The sequence below is a fragment of the Ammospiza nelsoni genome, chromosome 3, assembly GCF_027579445.1.
Source record: "Ammospiza nelsoni isolate bAmmNel1 chromosome 3, bAmmNel1.pri, whole genome shotgun sequence".
In the NCBI taxonomy this organism is placed as follows: domain Eukaryota; kingdom Metazoa; phylum Chordata; class Aves; order Passeriformes; family Passerellidae; genus Ammospiza; species Ammospiza nelsoni.
In genome coordinates, this window is record NC_080635.1 from 14585256 (window position 1) to 14602259 (window position 17004).

Below are 17004 nucleotides of genomic sequence, written 5' to 3' on the forward strand. Positions count from 1 at the left end.
TTTCCCAGAAGTATGCTAACCCTGCTCTGGCCTTGGTAGGAATCAGGATGGATAACAGAGCTTTTAATGTCTTTTGCCTCTGCAGCTGAGCTGCACTCTCAGTGCTGCACTGTGGTGTGCACACAAAGGACACAGCTCTAGGTGAAGGAATGATAATCTCACAAAAAGTGACTTGAGAATGCCAGGTGTCTTACATTTTATGGGATAGTGGACTGGTGAAAAAGAGCCTTTCTTACAGCCTTCCTCTGCTTTTTGCTGCTTGCATTGCTGTCAGCAAGCCTCACTGGCTTGGAAAGAGTGGAGATGAGCTGCCAGTTGCTGTTTCTCATCTCATGGGTTTGAAGAGCTGTTTCTCACTGACACTGGCCTGAACACTCATTCCTGGGGTAACCACAACAGGATTTTCCAGAGCAAAGGCCACTAAAACACTGTCTGCAGTGCTTGGGGAAAACTACAGAATGGAAACTGGGATGGAGCCTGATACTCCATCTGTTTTAGTAACAGTGTCTTGAGCTAAGAAGGAAAATGCATGCAATTAATAAATTTAAATTTACTGGTATTTTTTTTTCTTGCTTTTAGTTCTGAGAACAATGGGCTAGTTCATGGTGAGGAGTGAACCCAAAACACTGAAGTATAGACTACAAACTTTGATTAAATAATTTCTGTTAATCAACAGAATAATCTTTGTACATTCCATTGTGTAAGGATCAACCTTGTTCACATCTCCTTAGCATCCCTTCAGCCCACTTCCTGGATTAGCTTCTATTAATTCAGCTATTACTCTGCTTTGAGACACTAAATTAACTTTGAGCTCTTGTGTAAGAAAGAAAGAAGTAGGCAGGCTCCCCTGTGGTGTGAGAGTGGGAAAGAACTGAAAAGACATGAATGTGCAAGTTCTGCTGTTTGTGAAGACAGACTCTTTTTCTTCATGTTATGTATTAAGTATTTAAGATGGTAAGTTGGCAGGTACACATTACCTTCAATGATATGGAACTGTACAGCTTGTACCATCTGGCCCTGAGACTGTCAGCACTGAAAAATCTGATTGTGACAGAGCTGCAATAGTCAGAAAACACATTTCCTTTTCCCCAGCTGACTCTCAGTAGTCTGATCTTTGCTAAATGTCAAGTGTGGGGTTTAATTCTGAGTTTCCTGGCTCTCATGTACCTTCTATTTTAACCAGCTTCAGACACGACTGCTGGTGGAGTTTTATCATGTGCTAACAACAAGAGGTTGATAAAGGGGACCGTAGTACACTCTTAGAGACTTGCCCTAAATACTACAGGCAAACTTTATCTTCTTGCTGATAACACAGTTCATAAGGAATAAAGATTTCAATGTGTAGACTATGATGGTGGCGGTGCCAGCACTGCAGGAGCTCCTCATTCTGGTGAGGGAGAGGAGGGAAATGAAGTTCAAAGATTTGGCTGTCCACCCAGTATGACAAATAGAAACTGGTAAGCTGTGTAGGTTTGTTAATGAGTACTACAGCTTCCTTGGCAGTTCTGTTTGCTGGAGCTCCTTGCTTTTCCAGGAGCCAGTGGTGTTCCCCACTGCCAGAGCTTTTCTAGTGGCAGAGACCTGGCATGATCCAGTGGGGTGAAATCACAGAGGTGGCTGTTTTCTGCATGCTGTAATATTGCATGTGCTCCCAGAGATACATAAAGCAGATCTGCTGATGTTTTGAATTCCTCAGCTCAGCTCCAGCTCTAATCCTTGCAAGGAAATGAAGGGCTGGGGTGCTGCCTTCCAGGTCACAGAATGCCCCCACAGAGGGAGGGGTAGTTCTTGGGGACAGATACAACTGGCAAGAGGTAGCCTAGCACTAGAGCAGGGCCCGGAGTTAGCTACAGCCCAGGGTGTAGCCAGGTTTGCATCTCCACTTGGGCAGTGACCCCAAATGCCCAGGCCTGGCTCGAGAAGCACTGTAAGGGCAGTCACTGCTGTGCCTGAAACACAGATCCAAAGGCTCTCCCTGTGGAGACCTTTCCCAGCTCAAGCCTGCAAGAAAAACAAAGCCCTCTTGGCAGCCCCGGAACTTCAAACTGATTTCCCCTCCTTTCAGTGACTTCCTCCTTAACACATCAGTTTGCTCTCGGTAACTGAAGTCCAAAGGCTCTTGGAACAAACTCCTAGCTCCTTCCCAGTCTCTGTCACAGCAAGCGTGCCAAGAGCCGAGGCAGCTCTCCCCTGGCAGCACTCGTCCGCGACGCTCCCTGCAGCCCTGCTAAAGAGACTCCAGATATCTGTGTCGGTGCCCCGTAAATGTCCTTGTCAGCACGCCTGCTGTGGCTGTGGCAGTGGCAGCACACACCGACCGTGCCAGGTGCCGAAGCCATGGGATGCCCCAAACTGAGCGTGGTTTGTGTCCCGCTGCCCAGCGGGGTTTGCGAAGCTTCCGCTCCGCCGCCTGCTGAAACTCCCGGTGGGAGCACATGGAGGCCTCGGTGCACATCTCCTCCATGAGCTCCGCAGGCCTTCGGAGGAAGGCTGGCAGCTTGTGTTCCGCGTGGGAATTGTGCTGGCTTTTTCTCAGCCCAGGCTATGATATCTGCACCCTGCATCGCCCCGCTCATTGCTGCTCAGGGCCCGGCCAGGCTGCGCCTCTGCAGGGCGGCGGTGCACAGCAACCAAGCGCTGAGCATCCGGTGTACCAGGCACGGGACAGCGCCACTGCCTGAGCCCGCCAAAACCCCTCCCCTCTGAATGCAGAGAGATAAACCCGAGCTAAACGCCTGGCGAGGAAAACCTGGCTGGGAACATTTTGAAATCCACCCGCCCCCTTCCACCCGCAGCCCCGCGGGGGCGGGCCGGGCCTGCGCAGCCGCTCTGGGCGCCTCACGGAGGGGCCGCTGCCGCCGCTGCTCGGCTTCCTTTTAGCGCTGGCCCTCCTACTCCAGTAACGCTGAGCTCAGGGCTCTCCGGTCACACCTGCCCCCAGCCGTGAGGCTTCTGCCCGCTTCCCCTCGCCCTTCGGCGGCCTCGGGGCGGGAGGGCCCTCGCTGGCCCCGCAGCAGCGTGTGGAGGGCCCGAGGCGCGGCTGTGCGAGTGCGGCCCGGCCCGGGGCAGCCCTGCCGCGCTTTTGGCTTTCCCCGTTTCCACTCCCTCCTCCCCCGAGCTGTGGCTGCCTTTGAGCTGCTGCGGTGGCATTTCCCCTCAGGAGGTGGTGAAGGGGTGGCGCAGCAGCCGTGGCCGGGCCGCGAGTGCTCGGGCTTTGGCCCACGCCATTCTCCGGGCTCGCACCAGGCCCTGTGTCACTCTTGGGGCGCTTCACTGCCAGGGGCGGGGTTTTTGAAATAACTCCTGAATATTGCCTGAAGGAAAAGGGAAAGGAACGAGGCCGGGAGGAAGAGAACCCCTTCACCTGCTGAGCAGGGCAGCTGGTAAGGCCGGTGCTTCACGTCCTGCTGTACCCATCACATTGTGCGGCAATGCTGCCAGCCGGGCAAGCCTGTGCAGGACGGGCCTTTGGGACATTCCTGGTATCTGTGCGGTGCCATTGGTGAGGGTGGCCCAGAAAAACATCCAGTTCCTGCCTGAAGGTATGCCTGTCCTGGTTGCTCACTGAAAATAACCCAGGTAATGGCAAAGGAAACAGGATTTGCGTTTTGTGACGCTGTGTTGGGTGGGTTTTGTGGCCCTCTTAAAACACATTTCCTGGTTGAGGTTTGACAAAACAGGCTGCTGACTTCAAGACACCTCTAGATAAACCTGTTGGGGAAATACCTGCTCTCCACAGGAGGCAGGGAAGGTTGCCAGCTATTCTTGCATGTTTGCTTGGTGGGTTTTGAACAAACAGCCCATCTGGCAGCTTCTTGTGAAGTAAATCTTGCCTTTACTTCTAGGATGTGCCAGCCCCTTTCCTGGAGGTTTCCATGGCTGTTGAGACGTTCAAGGGCATAACTAGATGTACTCTTTCTGATTCCTAGAAGAAACTTTTCCTCTGAACCAGACCCAAGAAACAGTGGCATATGTGATGACTGGCTGTTGACATTGGCTAGCATGTGCACTTTGAAAGGTCACCCTGTCCATCTGCCAGATCAGCTGGCCCAAAGCATCTGACTGACCTGTTTGTTTTGTTCCAGCAGTCTGGGGCTGACAGACCATGAAGGAAGAGTAAGGGAATCCTGAAGCAGCAACAGACTCTTTGCTCCTGGACTTTGTCCAGAGGGACTGTTTGCACATCAGTGCTCTCTCTTACCAGGTATGGCACAGAGGAATTAGTGAATCTCCTTCATTTGTCTGAAGGCCAGGGCTGAGTTGTGGTCTCACCATGAGTTGTAGTCACACCATCTGCTTTGGGGGTACAACTGCTGTGTACCTGCCTTTGAAGGACTAAAGGGAGCTAATCCAAAGGAAAACTATTATTTTTTAATACTGCTTTGTTCTGTCTAAGCCTGATCAAAGCATGGTTGCACATGTTGTTATTAGTCCTGTTGTTGCAAGCCAAGGAAAGGGAGCAGCACAGGCAGCTGGCAGAGACATGTAGGGCTGCTGCAGCTGCCATCAGTGACAGCCTTAAGCTGCTGTGGTGTCACACCAGCAGCTCCTGTTGCTGTAATCTGCCATTTGCCATTCTGTCCCTTGGAGGCATAGAATTCATTGGGCTTGTGGTGTGTGTTTTTGGGGGTTTTCCAGACCAGTGAAGGGTATAGGTAGTTTAGTTCTTTAAAGTACCATTCTACTTTAAAGTAGCACACATCATAAACAGAATATTTGAGGAAAGTTCCTTATGCACAAGTCCATATTCCTTATGCACAAGTCATTTATATTTTGATGCATGAAGAGCAGTAGAGGAGAAGTTTCCTTCTGGTGGGGGAAGATGGTTATGTATTTGTTTGTTTGTGTGTTTGTTTTGTTTTTAACCTTCCACTGCCTTTTTCCTGGAATCTTTCTGTGAGTGCACAGACCTTTTCCCTCCAAGGCAAGGCAGCTGCTCTTCTCTGGTGTCACAGCCATCATCTCCCCTCTCTTCATCAGTGAGTTAGCCAGCATTTTGCAAAGGTCAGAGGTGTATCTTGGATAAAAGTTTACTCAGCACAGAAGCACCTAAGGAATTCTGTCATTTTTTTAAAAATCTGCCTTGAGGTATTTATTTTTCAGTACTAATGGATTCTGGGGATTTCCTTGCCCACTATGGCTGTCGCATTCCTTACTGATAATACCCCCAAAACAAGAATTTGTCTTAATTTTATAGAAAAGAAGATAAATGTAAGCCTGCAGGGCCACAGGCCATTGCCTGACCACCAGATCTGGATCCTCTGTCTTGTCACTCTTACCCCACCAAGTTTTCCTCACTTCACTGCCCTTCTGCCCCAGACACTCATGTGACTGGAACATTTTAGATCCATCCTCTCCAAAGGAGTTGTCCATCCACTGTAACCCTTGGTGTGGAGCTGGGTGGCACCTGCCCTGTCTTGCTGTGTGTTCTTCCCTCTGTGCTGGTGGACTGGTTGAGGAAGCTTGATAAAAAGGTGTTGGGCTGAGGGGATGCTTCAACCAAAGCTTTCCAAAGTGCTGAGCACTGATTATATAACACAGCTGCCATGGTGTCTCTACACCAGGAAAACTTTGCCATCCCTGTGAGACTGAGGCTGCCAAGTTGTAAGATGCTTTTCCTTCCTGCTACTGAACATAAACCAGGAGGGGTTGGTTTAACCTGAGACTTGTAGCAGCATCAGTGGAAAGGGAGCCTGTAGAACGTGTTTCCTTTTAAATGGCCCACAGAGGATACTCTGAGGGGAATATGCTCCATGGCTTCCTAGTTTTGGGGCCTGAGGATGTACTTCTGGGAAGCCTCTAGGAAAGCCAGATTTATTGTGGTCTCCTAGTTATCTCCTTCTTAAGGCTGAGGGCTGTTATCTATGGGGCTTGCTGTTCCTTCTTTACATCTCTAAATTTGTTTTTATCTTCTTAATTGAAGTATGATTATACTAGAGCAGCTCCTGTCATCTCATAAAGCAGTACAAAAATGCCAAATTATTTATGCTGACTTCTGTTAGATTTTCATGCTGTAAAAACCCAACTGAGTCTCATTTCTGTCTGCAGTGGGACCATGGAAGAAAAGGAGATGTCACCCAGTCACACCTCAGAGAGCAGCATGTTGGACCTCCCCTCTGTCTGTGACCTGGCAGAGCACTTTCTGCCTCCACACAGCTCTGAGAACAGCCAGGAGCTTTATCCTTCTGGGGATGTTTTTCCCTCTCCACCCACAGGTAACAGCTTCTGCCTCTCCACATGCTCTTTCTTTAGCCAGTGCTTCAGCTGTGTAGGCAGTGTGCTGCTTGACTGAGTCACTGCAGTCTCATACTGGTGCACCTGCCTGTCATAAACCACAATTTTAGCAGAGCTCCAGCTGGACACAAACAGTGGGAACTGTGGGTTGGTGGGACACAGGAGAGGAGCTCAGAGGATGCTGTCAGCTGCTGATGTTCTGCAACACTCTTCATGTTTAATGTGTTCTCAGAAGGACAGCTAGTATGTCCTCCAGACATCAGGAGTAAACACTGTCACAAATTGCCACAGTCAGTAGGAAGAGTTTTTCAACTTTTCCCTGTGTTTTTCATGTGCTCACCACGTGCTTAGGATGTGGCCTCATCACCCCATTACTTTAATAATAATCATAACTGAGTCTTTGCTTGTGCTAATGACAATAGTGTGGTGAGGACTGCTTCAGTTCTACTCCTCACCTGAAAAAGGACTGGCTTCTGCAGAAGTAGCATTTTAGGTCAGCCATTACTCCAGATTCTTAGAAGTAATGGTATAAATTGTTTATCTGAGAAGGTAAGGGACAGCTGGCAAGAAATGTGAGATCAAAATGTGCTGGCCCAGTGGCACTTCTTGCCATGCATGCATGCTGGCTGGAATGAAGGTTCTAGTGATTATGTTTAATACTGGGGGGGAAAATAAGTTCTGGTCAACAAATGATGTGTGGAGAGGATTTGTCAAGACACCTGAGTGGTTAAAATGTCACTGACAACATTTCTTGTTGCTTTAGAATCTTTAAGGAGTGTAAAAGTAGGATTTGGCTCCTCTTCTTACTCTAAAGTGGTTTTTTGTGATCTGCTTCCAAGTAATTAGCTTGAAATTCAACAGGGGAGTTTCTTGCAGTGGGAATGGCACATGTGCTAGGCAGGTGAGCAGGGGGATCTACCAACTGACCTCTCTCAGCTGATGCTGACTGGTTGTCTGTGTAGTTGCCTTCAGCTCTAGGTATGAGACATCCAGATCTGTAATGGAATCTGCCAACAGCAGAGACCAAGCCTTGCTTTGGTTTTTCACACAGACCAGGAGGTCACATGTCTTATCTTAATAATGATGGGAATCTTCTGCTCTTAACCTCTGCTTTAAACCACAACACATATTACATTCCATGATCCTTGTTGCACTGGAGCAATAGCATGTCTGTTTTGAGGTTTTGCTTTATTTTTGTGTGTAAGAGTAGTGACCAGCACTGCAAGGAATGTCCTGAGCCAGCCTTTTCCACTGTCATGGGAGAGGAGCATGGAGAAGCTGCTCTGATGGTGAGACAGGCTGGAAGGCATTTGTCTACTCAGGTTTCACAAGGCCTGTGTGGAAGGTATGAGGCAATCCTGGGGGCTGTGAGGCAGTTCCTGGGATGTGTTGCTCAAACACCATTTATTGTGGCTCAGGGCAGCTGGCCCTGATTGCTGGGTTGGATGGGACACATGGACCACTTGGCAGCCCCAGGAATGTCCGAGGCTTGGTGGGAGCAGCACATGTGGAAATGACAGTGCTGGGGAAGTGTTTGTGGGGCTGCGGGGAGCAGGCAGCTGAGGCTCAGCACCAGGGTATGCTGAGGCCACATCCTGCCTCCTGGCTGTCCCCAACACCCCCTGTGCCATGTGGATTCCAGGTGTGCTGAGGAGGGCAGATGTGGCCCATGAACCCTCCCCTTCACTGCTTGTTGCAGAGACTGCTCACAACTGAAACCCCTTAGCAATAACTGTGGGATGCTCCTGGAGTGAAATCATCCAAGTGTCACAGGATAACCAGTTCATGCTCTGAACACCTTGGTTCTTTTCTCCTTACAAAACATCAAGCCAATATGCATACTCACGTAAACTCTCTCTGTTGGTGCAACTTCAGCGTTCCAGCCCATTGAGTTTGGTCACTGTGGCAGAAGAGACAGGAAGATGGTTTTAGAAACAGTCTGTCCATTTCAGATATTCTTGGAAAAGCAAGTTCTGTCAAATGTATCCTGGGAAAGGAAGCTCCCATGTTTGTTTGTTTTGTCACGAGGCACTGAGAGCTGCTGCTGTGGCATTGTGTAAGTGGGAAGGGTGGGAGTGGCTGTGGGTTGCACCCCACAGGATGACCAAGGGATTGGGACTTGGGCAGGATGGATGAGGATCTTCCTTAGTGATTCAAAGCATTTCCAAAAGGCCCATAGGCCTCTGGGAATGTGGCAGCTTCCTTAGGAATGAAACAGACTGACAGGACAGGCTGTGTTTTCTGCCATCTGCCACATGAACTGGACTGAGACTGACTGAAGTACCACACCATCCATGCCTCAGGAGGTGGAAATGGTCATGGGGTATCCCTGCTGCCTGAGGCACCAGGAACAGGTTTTATTAGTCTAGAGAGGCTCCATCCCTTCTAATAGCAGAAGGTAAGTACTCATTAGCCATGAATACACGGCCTTCTGAAAGCAGGCATCCCCAGGCAAGAAAACAGTAGTCCTGTAGGAACATTACTAAGTCTCTTAAATGGTTTATAAGTAAGTGGTTGTATGATTGGTGTGGAAGTGAGGGTTCTGCTCTTGCAACAGGCATTCATACCTTTAGTTTATTGTCACAGTGAGTTCAAGTGTCTAAGTGATAATGGAAAATTAAATGAGATCAGTAAACACTTCAGTTTTCTTCAACTTTTTTATCCCATACTGGAAGATAGTTTTTAAAAATGTAATAGTTTATCATTTTTTTTAATCTGCATCACTCAGTTGCTCAATACACCAGGAAGACCTTACCACTTCCTCTGGATTAAGAGAAGTTGCCAGCAAAAGTTCTTACTTGGCAGGCAGCACTCAAGTGTGTGTGTGGGAAAGCCTTAAATCAGGGCACTGAACCAGAGAGTACCAGGGACAGTGGAAAAATACTATTTACATGGAAAAATTGCAACCTAAGGAAGTGCTAGAGAATAATCAACAGGTGTGCTCTACAAATTGGTAGAGCAGAGGGTTCTGGGCTCTGCCCATGCTCTGTGGTCAGGCAGAACTGGATTTGCCAGTGCAGCCCTGGAGAAATTCTCCTAAATTTGGAAGCAGCGTTTGAGAGTTCAGCTGTGGAATCATGCCTGGGAGACTGCCTGTCTGAGGCATGGGCAAAGCTCAGTCCCATCTCCTTTCATGGCCCTTCCTAGGGCTTGTCATCTTGGGCAGATGGGTCTCTCTGTCCTGTAGCCTCTGCCTTCGTTGCTGTTCCTCTGTAATGAAAAGCTGTGTTCTGAAATGGGTGGATGGACAGGGTCACCCAGTGGAAGAAAATGGTGTGTCACAGGAACAGAGAAAATAAAAGAAAGGTGATGTTAGGAGAGAAAGGATAACAGAATTTCCTGTAGGCTTGAAGAGACCTGCAAATATCTAAAAGCTGACTGGCTTTTTTTAAAAAGCAAAATTAATGAAAGAGGTGTTCAACCTTTAGTTTCCTCTCCAAAGACACTTTTGTTCCTGCAGTTTGTTTCAAGTTTGAGCCCAGGCTTACCTTTAGTTATTTTCCATGGGCTTCCCTGACCTGTGTAGTGCAAGGAGAGTGCCAGGCTGCTCCTGGCTGTGCTTACTATTCCTGGTTGATCCTTAGTGCTGGTACACAGTGGGAAGTCAGCTCAGGGAACTGGCCCAGCTTTCTGGGCAGCCATGTGAGTATTTGTGTGGATGAAGTGGGGACAGCTCCTCTTCCTGGCAGCAGCACAGCTACAGCCAAGATCCAGTGCTCTGCAATGTGTCCTGGCTTTCACAGGGGTTCCCAGTGAATTTACATGCCCAGTTTTGTGATGAGTTGCTGTGTCTTTTGTTAGCAACTGAGGAGTGGTGCTGATGTTGGTGCATGTGTTCTGACTTGTCCCTAAATGCTCTCTACCTTAAATACTCTCTGCCGTGTCCTCTGGCCCATCAGGTGTTACTTAATCTGTTTTGCAGAAGTGGGTTTGTGTTTACTGAACAAGTCCAGCATGGGACTTCTGCTGGATTCTGCTTTTCCTGCCTGGGAATTGTTCACAAGTGTTGATGTAGAGGCTGGAAATGAAAGGAGTGTGTTTGGTCACATCAGCAGCTCTTTTAGGGCTGGCTCTTGGTGGGTGCTGGGAGGTTCAGTTCAGCCTAGAACTCATTGCTTGGTGTAGAAGTTACAGCTGGGCTGTCTGAGCTGCCACTGCTGCCTAAAGTTGCCAAATTTCCAAAATGAATTTTTTGTTTGGCCAAACACTTTTATATATAGTCTCTTCAAGAGGTTTGTGTAACTTCATAAATCCAAAAGGTGTGTGTGATGTTTTAAATCGCTTTCAGACTGAGCCAAAGCTGAGCTAGAAGGGGCTCATAAGTGAACTCCAGGTCAGATACAGAAACGTCTGATAGTCTCCTTTGCCTAAAAAATATTGATCACACTGAGAATGTTTTAGGTTTTGGTTTGCTTACAAGGTGAAGGGAGGGGTGCTGTTCACAGGTGCTTGGTGATGGGAAGTTTTCATTGACTGCAGAAGTTAACATGCAAATCCACTTCAGTTTGAGCTGTGGTCCCAAACAACAGAGCTAATTATTATTAACCGTAGAACAACAGAATTATTTTTAAAACCAGTGTGTTGGTTTGAAATTGGTTAAGCACGGTGTTTGCCTTGGCCGTGGTGAGGAACGTAGTCCCTGGTTTTGGGAACTGGTGCATTTACCGGTTTTGGTTTGTTTTCTGCTGCCCTCTAGTGCTCAATGTTACCCATTTCTGATTTCACCAGCCTGGCAGGCTTACAACTTTCGAGGGTTTTTTAAGTGATGGTTTTTAATCAAGTGCACTCTGAAGTATGACCAAAATGCTAGATTTTTCTTAGACTCAAGTCTTACCAAGAGGAAAAAGAAAAGCAAAATATTTCAACACTTTTAATTTTGTATAGATGGTGTGGGGCAGTGGACTTGAAGTTGTGCAGCTCCACTGAAATTATGGACAGGCTCTTCAGTGGGTGACTCCATGGCTCTGGTGAGTTTGTCATCACCAACCCTCCAAGCATCTCTTTGTGACCCAGTTGTGTTGAGTACTGGAATGAAAAGGCAAGGTGGAATTTATGCCAGCTGACATAAAAGGGGTACAGGGAAACTGCACAGCACACAAAAGAAAGCACTGGGAACCACTGGGTCACTGTAGGTCTTAGATCTTGTGTAAATTAATTTGTCAGGGATGTGTTACATAAAGCATCCAGCCAAAAGTAAATCCTAGAACAGAAAAAGGCAGAGTTTTATTCTACACAGTCTGAGGAAGAAAACTGGTCCTTTTTGAGGAGAATTAGAGCACTATGCATATATCAGGGAAAAAACTGAGACACGTGCTTTGCCTTTTAGACTTTAATGCTTCAGAGTACCTCTGTGTTCTGTGAAAGTGAACAGCTTGTATTAGACCATTAATAATTAGAAATCAACTACAGAGAAGATGCTTCAGTAACAGAGACAGGGAGTTGTACTACTGCACTGAAGTTGTCTGCTTGCATTCTGTGTTTCTCTGCATGAAGGGGAGCTTGGGAGTTTGTCTCTTGGGAAGGAGAATTTGTTTTGCTTCTTATTACCCTGCTCTGAGTGTGATTGGTAATAATTAATCTAATTTCCCTAAGCTGAATCTGCCACGATGGTATTCAGTGAGTGATCTCTCCCTGTCCTTATTTCAACTCATGAACCTTTTGCTGCATTTCTTCACCTCTGTGGAGGGGAGTGTGGCTTTGGGGGCATCCAGCCAGGGTCACACCACCACACCCTCAGTGACAGACAGTGGGACCTGTGAGGTGTGTAGAGCTCTGTCTGCCCTCTGGTGGGACTGGGAGCTTTCAATATCACCTTGTTCTGCCAAGCTGTCAGAGTCCCAGTGGGGCATTTCTTCCTTACCTTTATCTAAATTGTCATTCCAGCCTGGACTTCTAGTTCTCTCATCACAGCTGTCAGTGTTTGTCCTTTGCTGTGACCTAATCCAATTCAGACTGCAGTAATGTCATTATGGTAATTGTTCCTAAGGTAGCTGTGAGGCAGCTTTGTACATGTTTGTGCAAATGTTGTTTTATCTTACCAGGCCAGTGCTGTTTTATCTTACCTGTGAACATTAATCTTTTAAATGAAAAGGAATTAAATCCTGTAAATAAATGTCAAGAATTTGTTCAATGGGCAAGAATGGACAAGAGTTTGTTAAATTCTTTATTAATCATTTTTCATCCTCTGAAGTGCAGATGTGGAGTCCTTTGAGATGGAAAATTATAATTGGGAACAGAAGCTGTTTAAATAAGGGTTTTGCAGAAGAATAGTAAAAAATTCAGCCATCATTTGCAAGCACTATAATGCCATTAAATATTATGGGAACAGTGAACAATTTCCAAGCTAAAAGACAACCTGAGGAGTTCTTGCTGACCAAGCCAGACTGGTATCAGGCTGGGATGGGGGTGTCTTTGGGAAGCCAGATGTCACTGGCTCTGTGAAGCTGCAAAATACAGTGCAGATGTGTCTGAAAAGCTGCTCCTTGCTTGGTTTCCTCCTTTATGGGTGCTTCCCTTGCCTTCCCCATTCTGCAAATACTTGCTTATCACATATGTAGTGCAAAGTTTCTCCTGTGCTTGAAGCTGCTTTTGCAGCCCTGCTCAGGCTTTTCAAAGCAGTGATCTCTGTTCTTGCCCTGGAAGTCAGCAGTGGAGGGGGATCTATCCTGGAGCAGCTGGATGCTGGATGTTGGCACTCAGCTGAGGCTGCTGGAGGCAGCAGAGTGGTTACTGAATCCTCACCCTGTAAAACAAGGATTCACTCAGGATGGCTGTCTCCACTACATGAGCTCCTATCTGAGACACACTTGCCTGTAAATTGTCTCCAGTTGGGCCCCAGAATTTCCAAAGACAGACTGTGTTAACAGGGCTGTGTGGCACTGGGTGGCCAGCATGGGAGCCATGGCACAGGACAGCATTTCAGCAAATGGATAACATTCCTTGTCAGTCCCTCAGGAGCATGACTCCAGAGTGCACTAATGGCTGTGGTTGCAGTTTCACACACTGGGTTTGCTGCTCTTCCATTTTTCTGTGCATGGCTGCAGGGGATCCACTGAGTGCTGCAAGCCAGGGGTCTGGCTTATTGCAGGCAGGCAGATCAGATATTCTTATTTCCATGGCACAGTTATTTTAGTGCAAAGCTGTAGAGGAAATTCTTCAAGTTCCATTCTTTTCTGAAACAGATAAATGCCTTGTTTAGACTCATCTGTGCAATCTTGCTCAGGGACTGCTTTTACCACCTGCTTCTGCTTAGGTGCTGGCCTTGAGCCATTTCCTTGTCACAATCAGATTTGGAAGCCCAGGCTGGTATTTTAGAGATGCTCATCTGCTTCACTGCCCAGCTCAGCTCCCTTTAGCATCATTGTGGCTCTGTGCAGAGGTGCTGAAGTGCCAATAGAAAGGATAAGGGTTGAATGAAAGTGCAGGATGCAGCAAAGGGAAGGAGGAAATTAGAATGTCAGGTTGAGGGAGAGGTCAGAAATCCTGTGCAGAAGGGGTTGTGCTGTTTAATCACTAAGTTTTGGTTACCTCTGTCATTATCTTGAAGCTCAGAAACCATCCCTGATGTAACTGTGGGGCTGGAAGGGTATGGGAGGATGGATAGCAGTGACATCTCCATTGATGCACAGAATATTCTGCATTGTGTGTGTGAGCTCATTGCCCATCACCTTGGGTTACCATGTTAACTTCAATGCATTTCCTCTTTTTCAGGCAACTGATGGTTTTATGTGCTGAATTCCAAGATAACCTTTCATAGATGCTTCTTACCATTGAGAAGTGACTATTGATATTTGTGTTGTGTTGGGTCCAGGTGTCCATAAAGCATTTCACCAAGCAGTGTGAGAGTGCTGGGAGAATGTCCCCTGCTTTCCTGCTGTAGTGGAGAATTTGTGTGCACTTGTTTCTAAAGAAGGATAATATGAACCAGATTTCAGTGTATCTGTGAACAGTCAGTGCTCAGTGTTTGAAATGTTGGAAGGCAGAGAAGTTCACTTTACTACTGTGGAGAAAAATGGTTGGTTTCCTTTAAAAAAACCCAAAAAACTAAAACAAGAAATACCTTTAGGATGTGTTTTTAGCTTTAAAACTATGCAAGAAGTTTTCACTACAAGATTGACAGACATGAGAGTTACCCAAGGGACAAGGACCAGAGAGGAGAATGAGAGAGAACTCATGGGAATGAGAATTGGTGTTCACAGAGGGAATACAAAGGGGTTGGACTGTGGCTCCTGCAGACCCTCCTGCAGAGTGTCCAGTTAGATTTGTCCTGTTTTTCTTTCTGCTTTTAGAAAGAGAAGCATCTTTTGTAGGAAACAATTTCAGTGAAACTCCCAATTTTTCTTAACAGCTGGAGAAGAGAAGCTACAAAGCAAATCCCAAGGCCTGTAAGCCAGGGTAGTAATTTTTCTAACAAAGTGCTTCAATAATGCAGTAATACAGTTGTGAAACATTCTCATGTGTGCATGAATTGTTCTGTTCACTTTGGAGGGCAAGAACTTCTGTACAGCTGAAACACCTCCACAGAATGCCTTATTTTTTCCCAGGGAGAAAAGAAAGTACATGCCGTGAATCCTTAGGAATTGAAATAACTGTGGAAAGCTGCCAAGGGCTGTAGCTGTTCCTGTTACCTGGACATGTGTTCATGGCCTCTTTTTATCAATGTTAAACTTTGTGAGGGGCTCCCAAGATGTTGGCTCCTTTCCTGTATAATAGAGTTGCTCTTTGCAGCTTGGTATTATGGTTTTTTGTAGTGCAGGTGATGCAAGAATGACCCAAGATCATTGGGTGTCAGTGCTGAGCAGCCAGCAAAAGATGGAATGCCTGTGCCAAGATCATTGTGTAAAACCAGCACTGCCCTTCCCTGCTGTCTGCAGAACCTGCCTTGGTGTCTCAGCTCTGTCACTTAGCTGTGGGTGCTGAAGATCTGTGAAAATGCCTTAAAATGGCAATTTAAATAATGGGGGATGTCAGGCTAGGGCAGAAGAAAAGGGCAAAGTGGCTTGGAATGCCATGTTGAGGCCAGCCTGTGCCAGCCCTCTGGGATATTTCTTTGGTACACAGTGCTGTGGGGTTCCCCATTAGCATCAGTACTTGGGGAGCAGAAGAACGGTGTCATTGGCCTGAAATGGAGCTGTGCTGGGGCAGAGAGCCCAGGTAAATGGGGGTACAGAGCTTCCAGCAAACTCTGAGCTTCACACCTTTGTTCACATGCTCTGGGACATCTCACCTGCAGTCCAGCTGTGAGTGGTGTTTGTGGTTTAGAGGGCACTGTGATGTTCTGCTTATACACAATGCATAAATAAGAAATGTCACTCCTCAAGTCTCTTTAAAACATCTTGTTTTCTTAACTCTATTAGTAAGATTTCTACTTTTTTTTTTTCCTGGTCTGATTCTAAACACAGGGGTTTTGTCTCCTAATTTATCAGATTTACCTGTCCTGATACACAAAACACCCTGGTGGACCCTAATTTTGGGCACCAGTGGTCAAATATGCATGGTCTGACTTTTTCATTTTCACTGGCAAGCTTTCCTTACCTTTAGCTCTCAGTTATTCAGATGTTTTTTCAGATGTAGCCTGTGACTGTGTGGTAGAAGAATCAGCTGGAGTTTATTGGACCCAAAAGGCCCTGTACTGGCAGTGGTTAAAATGCAGCAACAGAAAACAAGATACATCTACCCTGATTGCTGTGGTCCCTTATTGCCTCTGAATTTATTCCCAGAATTTGAAGCTTCTGTAGGAGCTGCTGTGAACTGGCAACAGAAAAAACATATTTCAGGGAATCCTCTGTGCCTAGTGGCAGGGAGGAGAACAGAAAAGTTATACTGCTGTTGTTTAAATGAGAAGCTGTGCTCCCAGGATGCTGCTTAGTGTAGAGGGCAGGCTTGCTGCTGTGAAAGGATGCAGATTGCTCCTACCCAATTTTGCCATGGCAGGTTTGAGTGAGCTGAGCAGGAGGCTGTGGGCAGGACGCCTCTGTTCCATGTGCTCAGGGTGGATGCAGTGCCTGCAGTGCTGCAGGGGATGCTCCATAGCTGGGTTGAGGATGTAGGACTGAGCAGTGCTGCCTGCCATTTCCCTCTTGTGGCTGCAGGGCCTTTCTCTCTGCAGTGACGTGGTTTGGATTGATGCCAGGATTGTGGGGGTCACTGTGGTCCATTTTCCCTGGATTTGTGTGCAGTTATTTGGTCCCTGCCTTTACATTCACATGCTGCTCTCAATGTTTCCTGGCTTCCCCTCTGTAACATCTGGCTTGTGCCACACCACATGGATTGAGCCCAGAGGAAGTGTTCCTAAAGCCTCACAGCTCAGACTCCTATCACCACTTACCTGTGGGGCATCTGGCACTGAATTTAAATTAGATCTCTGTCTTAATTCAGGCCTCATTTTTCTTCTCTTTCTCTGGTTTACTTCACTGAGCTCACTGGTGTGCAACTGATGAGGCTGCAGCATAAAAAATAGTGAGTCATAGCCCCTTAGTAGCAGACTGCAAGCATAAAATACAGCACACTTCATCATCCACAATATTTTTTGAAACAAAACAACAACACAGCCCAGTGATTCAGCATCAGTGTGGGTTGCAGTACATGAAGGTTCGTCCTGGAGCCCTCTTGCATCTGATTTCTTCCTTCTTTTCATGAGTTTAATAACCCCCCACCCCACTGCCCTTCCTTCTTAGATTCCGTAGGAGCTGGGCCTCATATGCATGGACATCTCTGTGCCTGTGAAATCTCCTCCCAGCCAGATGGAATGCTGTCAGTGTGAGCAGTGCT

At 47.0% G+C, this 17004-nt stretch overlaps 1 protein-coding gene across 1 annotated transcript in view; it reads left to right on the forward strand.

Annotated features, from left to right (window-relative positions):
• The first annotated feature begins 3152 nt into the window (after nucleotides 1–3152).
• The window catches only part of SHLD1 (shieldin complex subunit 1), a 34258-nt gene continuing 20406 nt past the window's right edge, over nucleotides 3153–17004 (forward strand). The window contains exons 1-3 of the mRNA XM_059469177.1: nucleotides 3153–3383; nucleotides 4086–4204; nucleotides 6049–6215. Of these exons, the coding sequence (XP_059325160.1) occupies nucleotides 6056–6215 (160 nt within the window). The 5' untranslated portion in view covers nucleotides 3153–3383; nucleotides 4086–4204; nucleotides 6049–6055. The remainder of the gene's footprint in view (nucleotides 3384–4085; nucleotides 4205–6048; nucleotides 6216–17004) is intronic.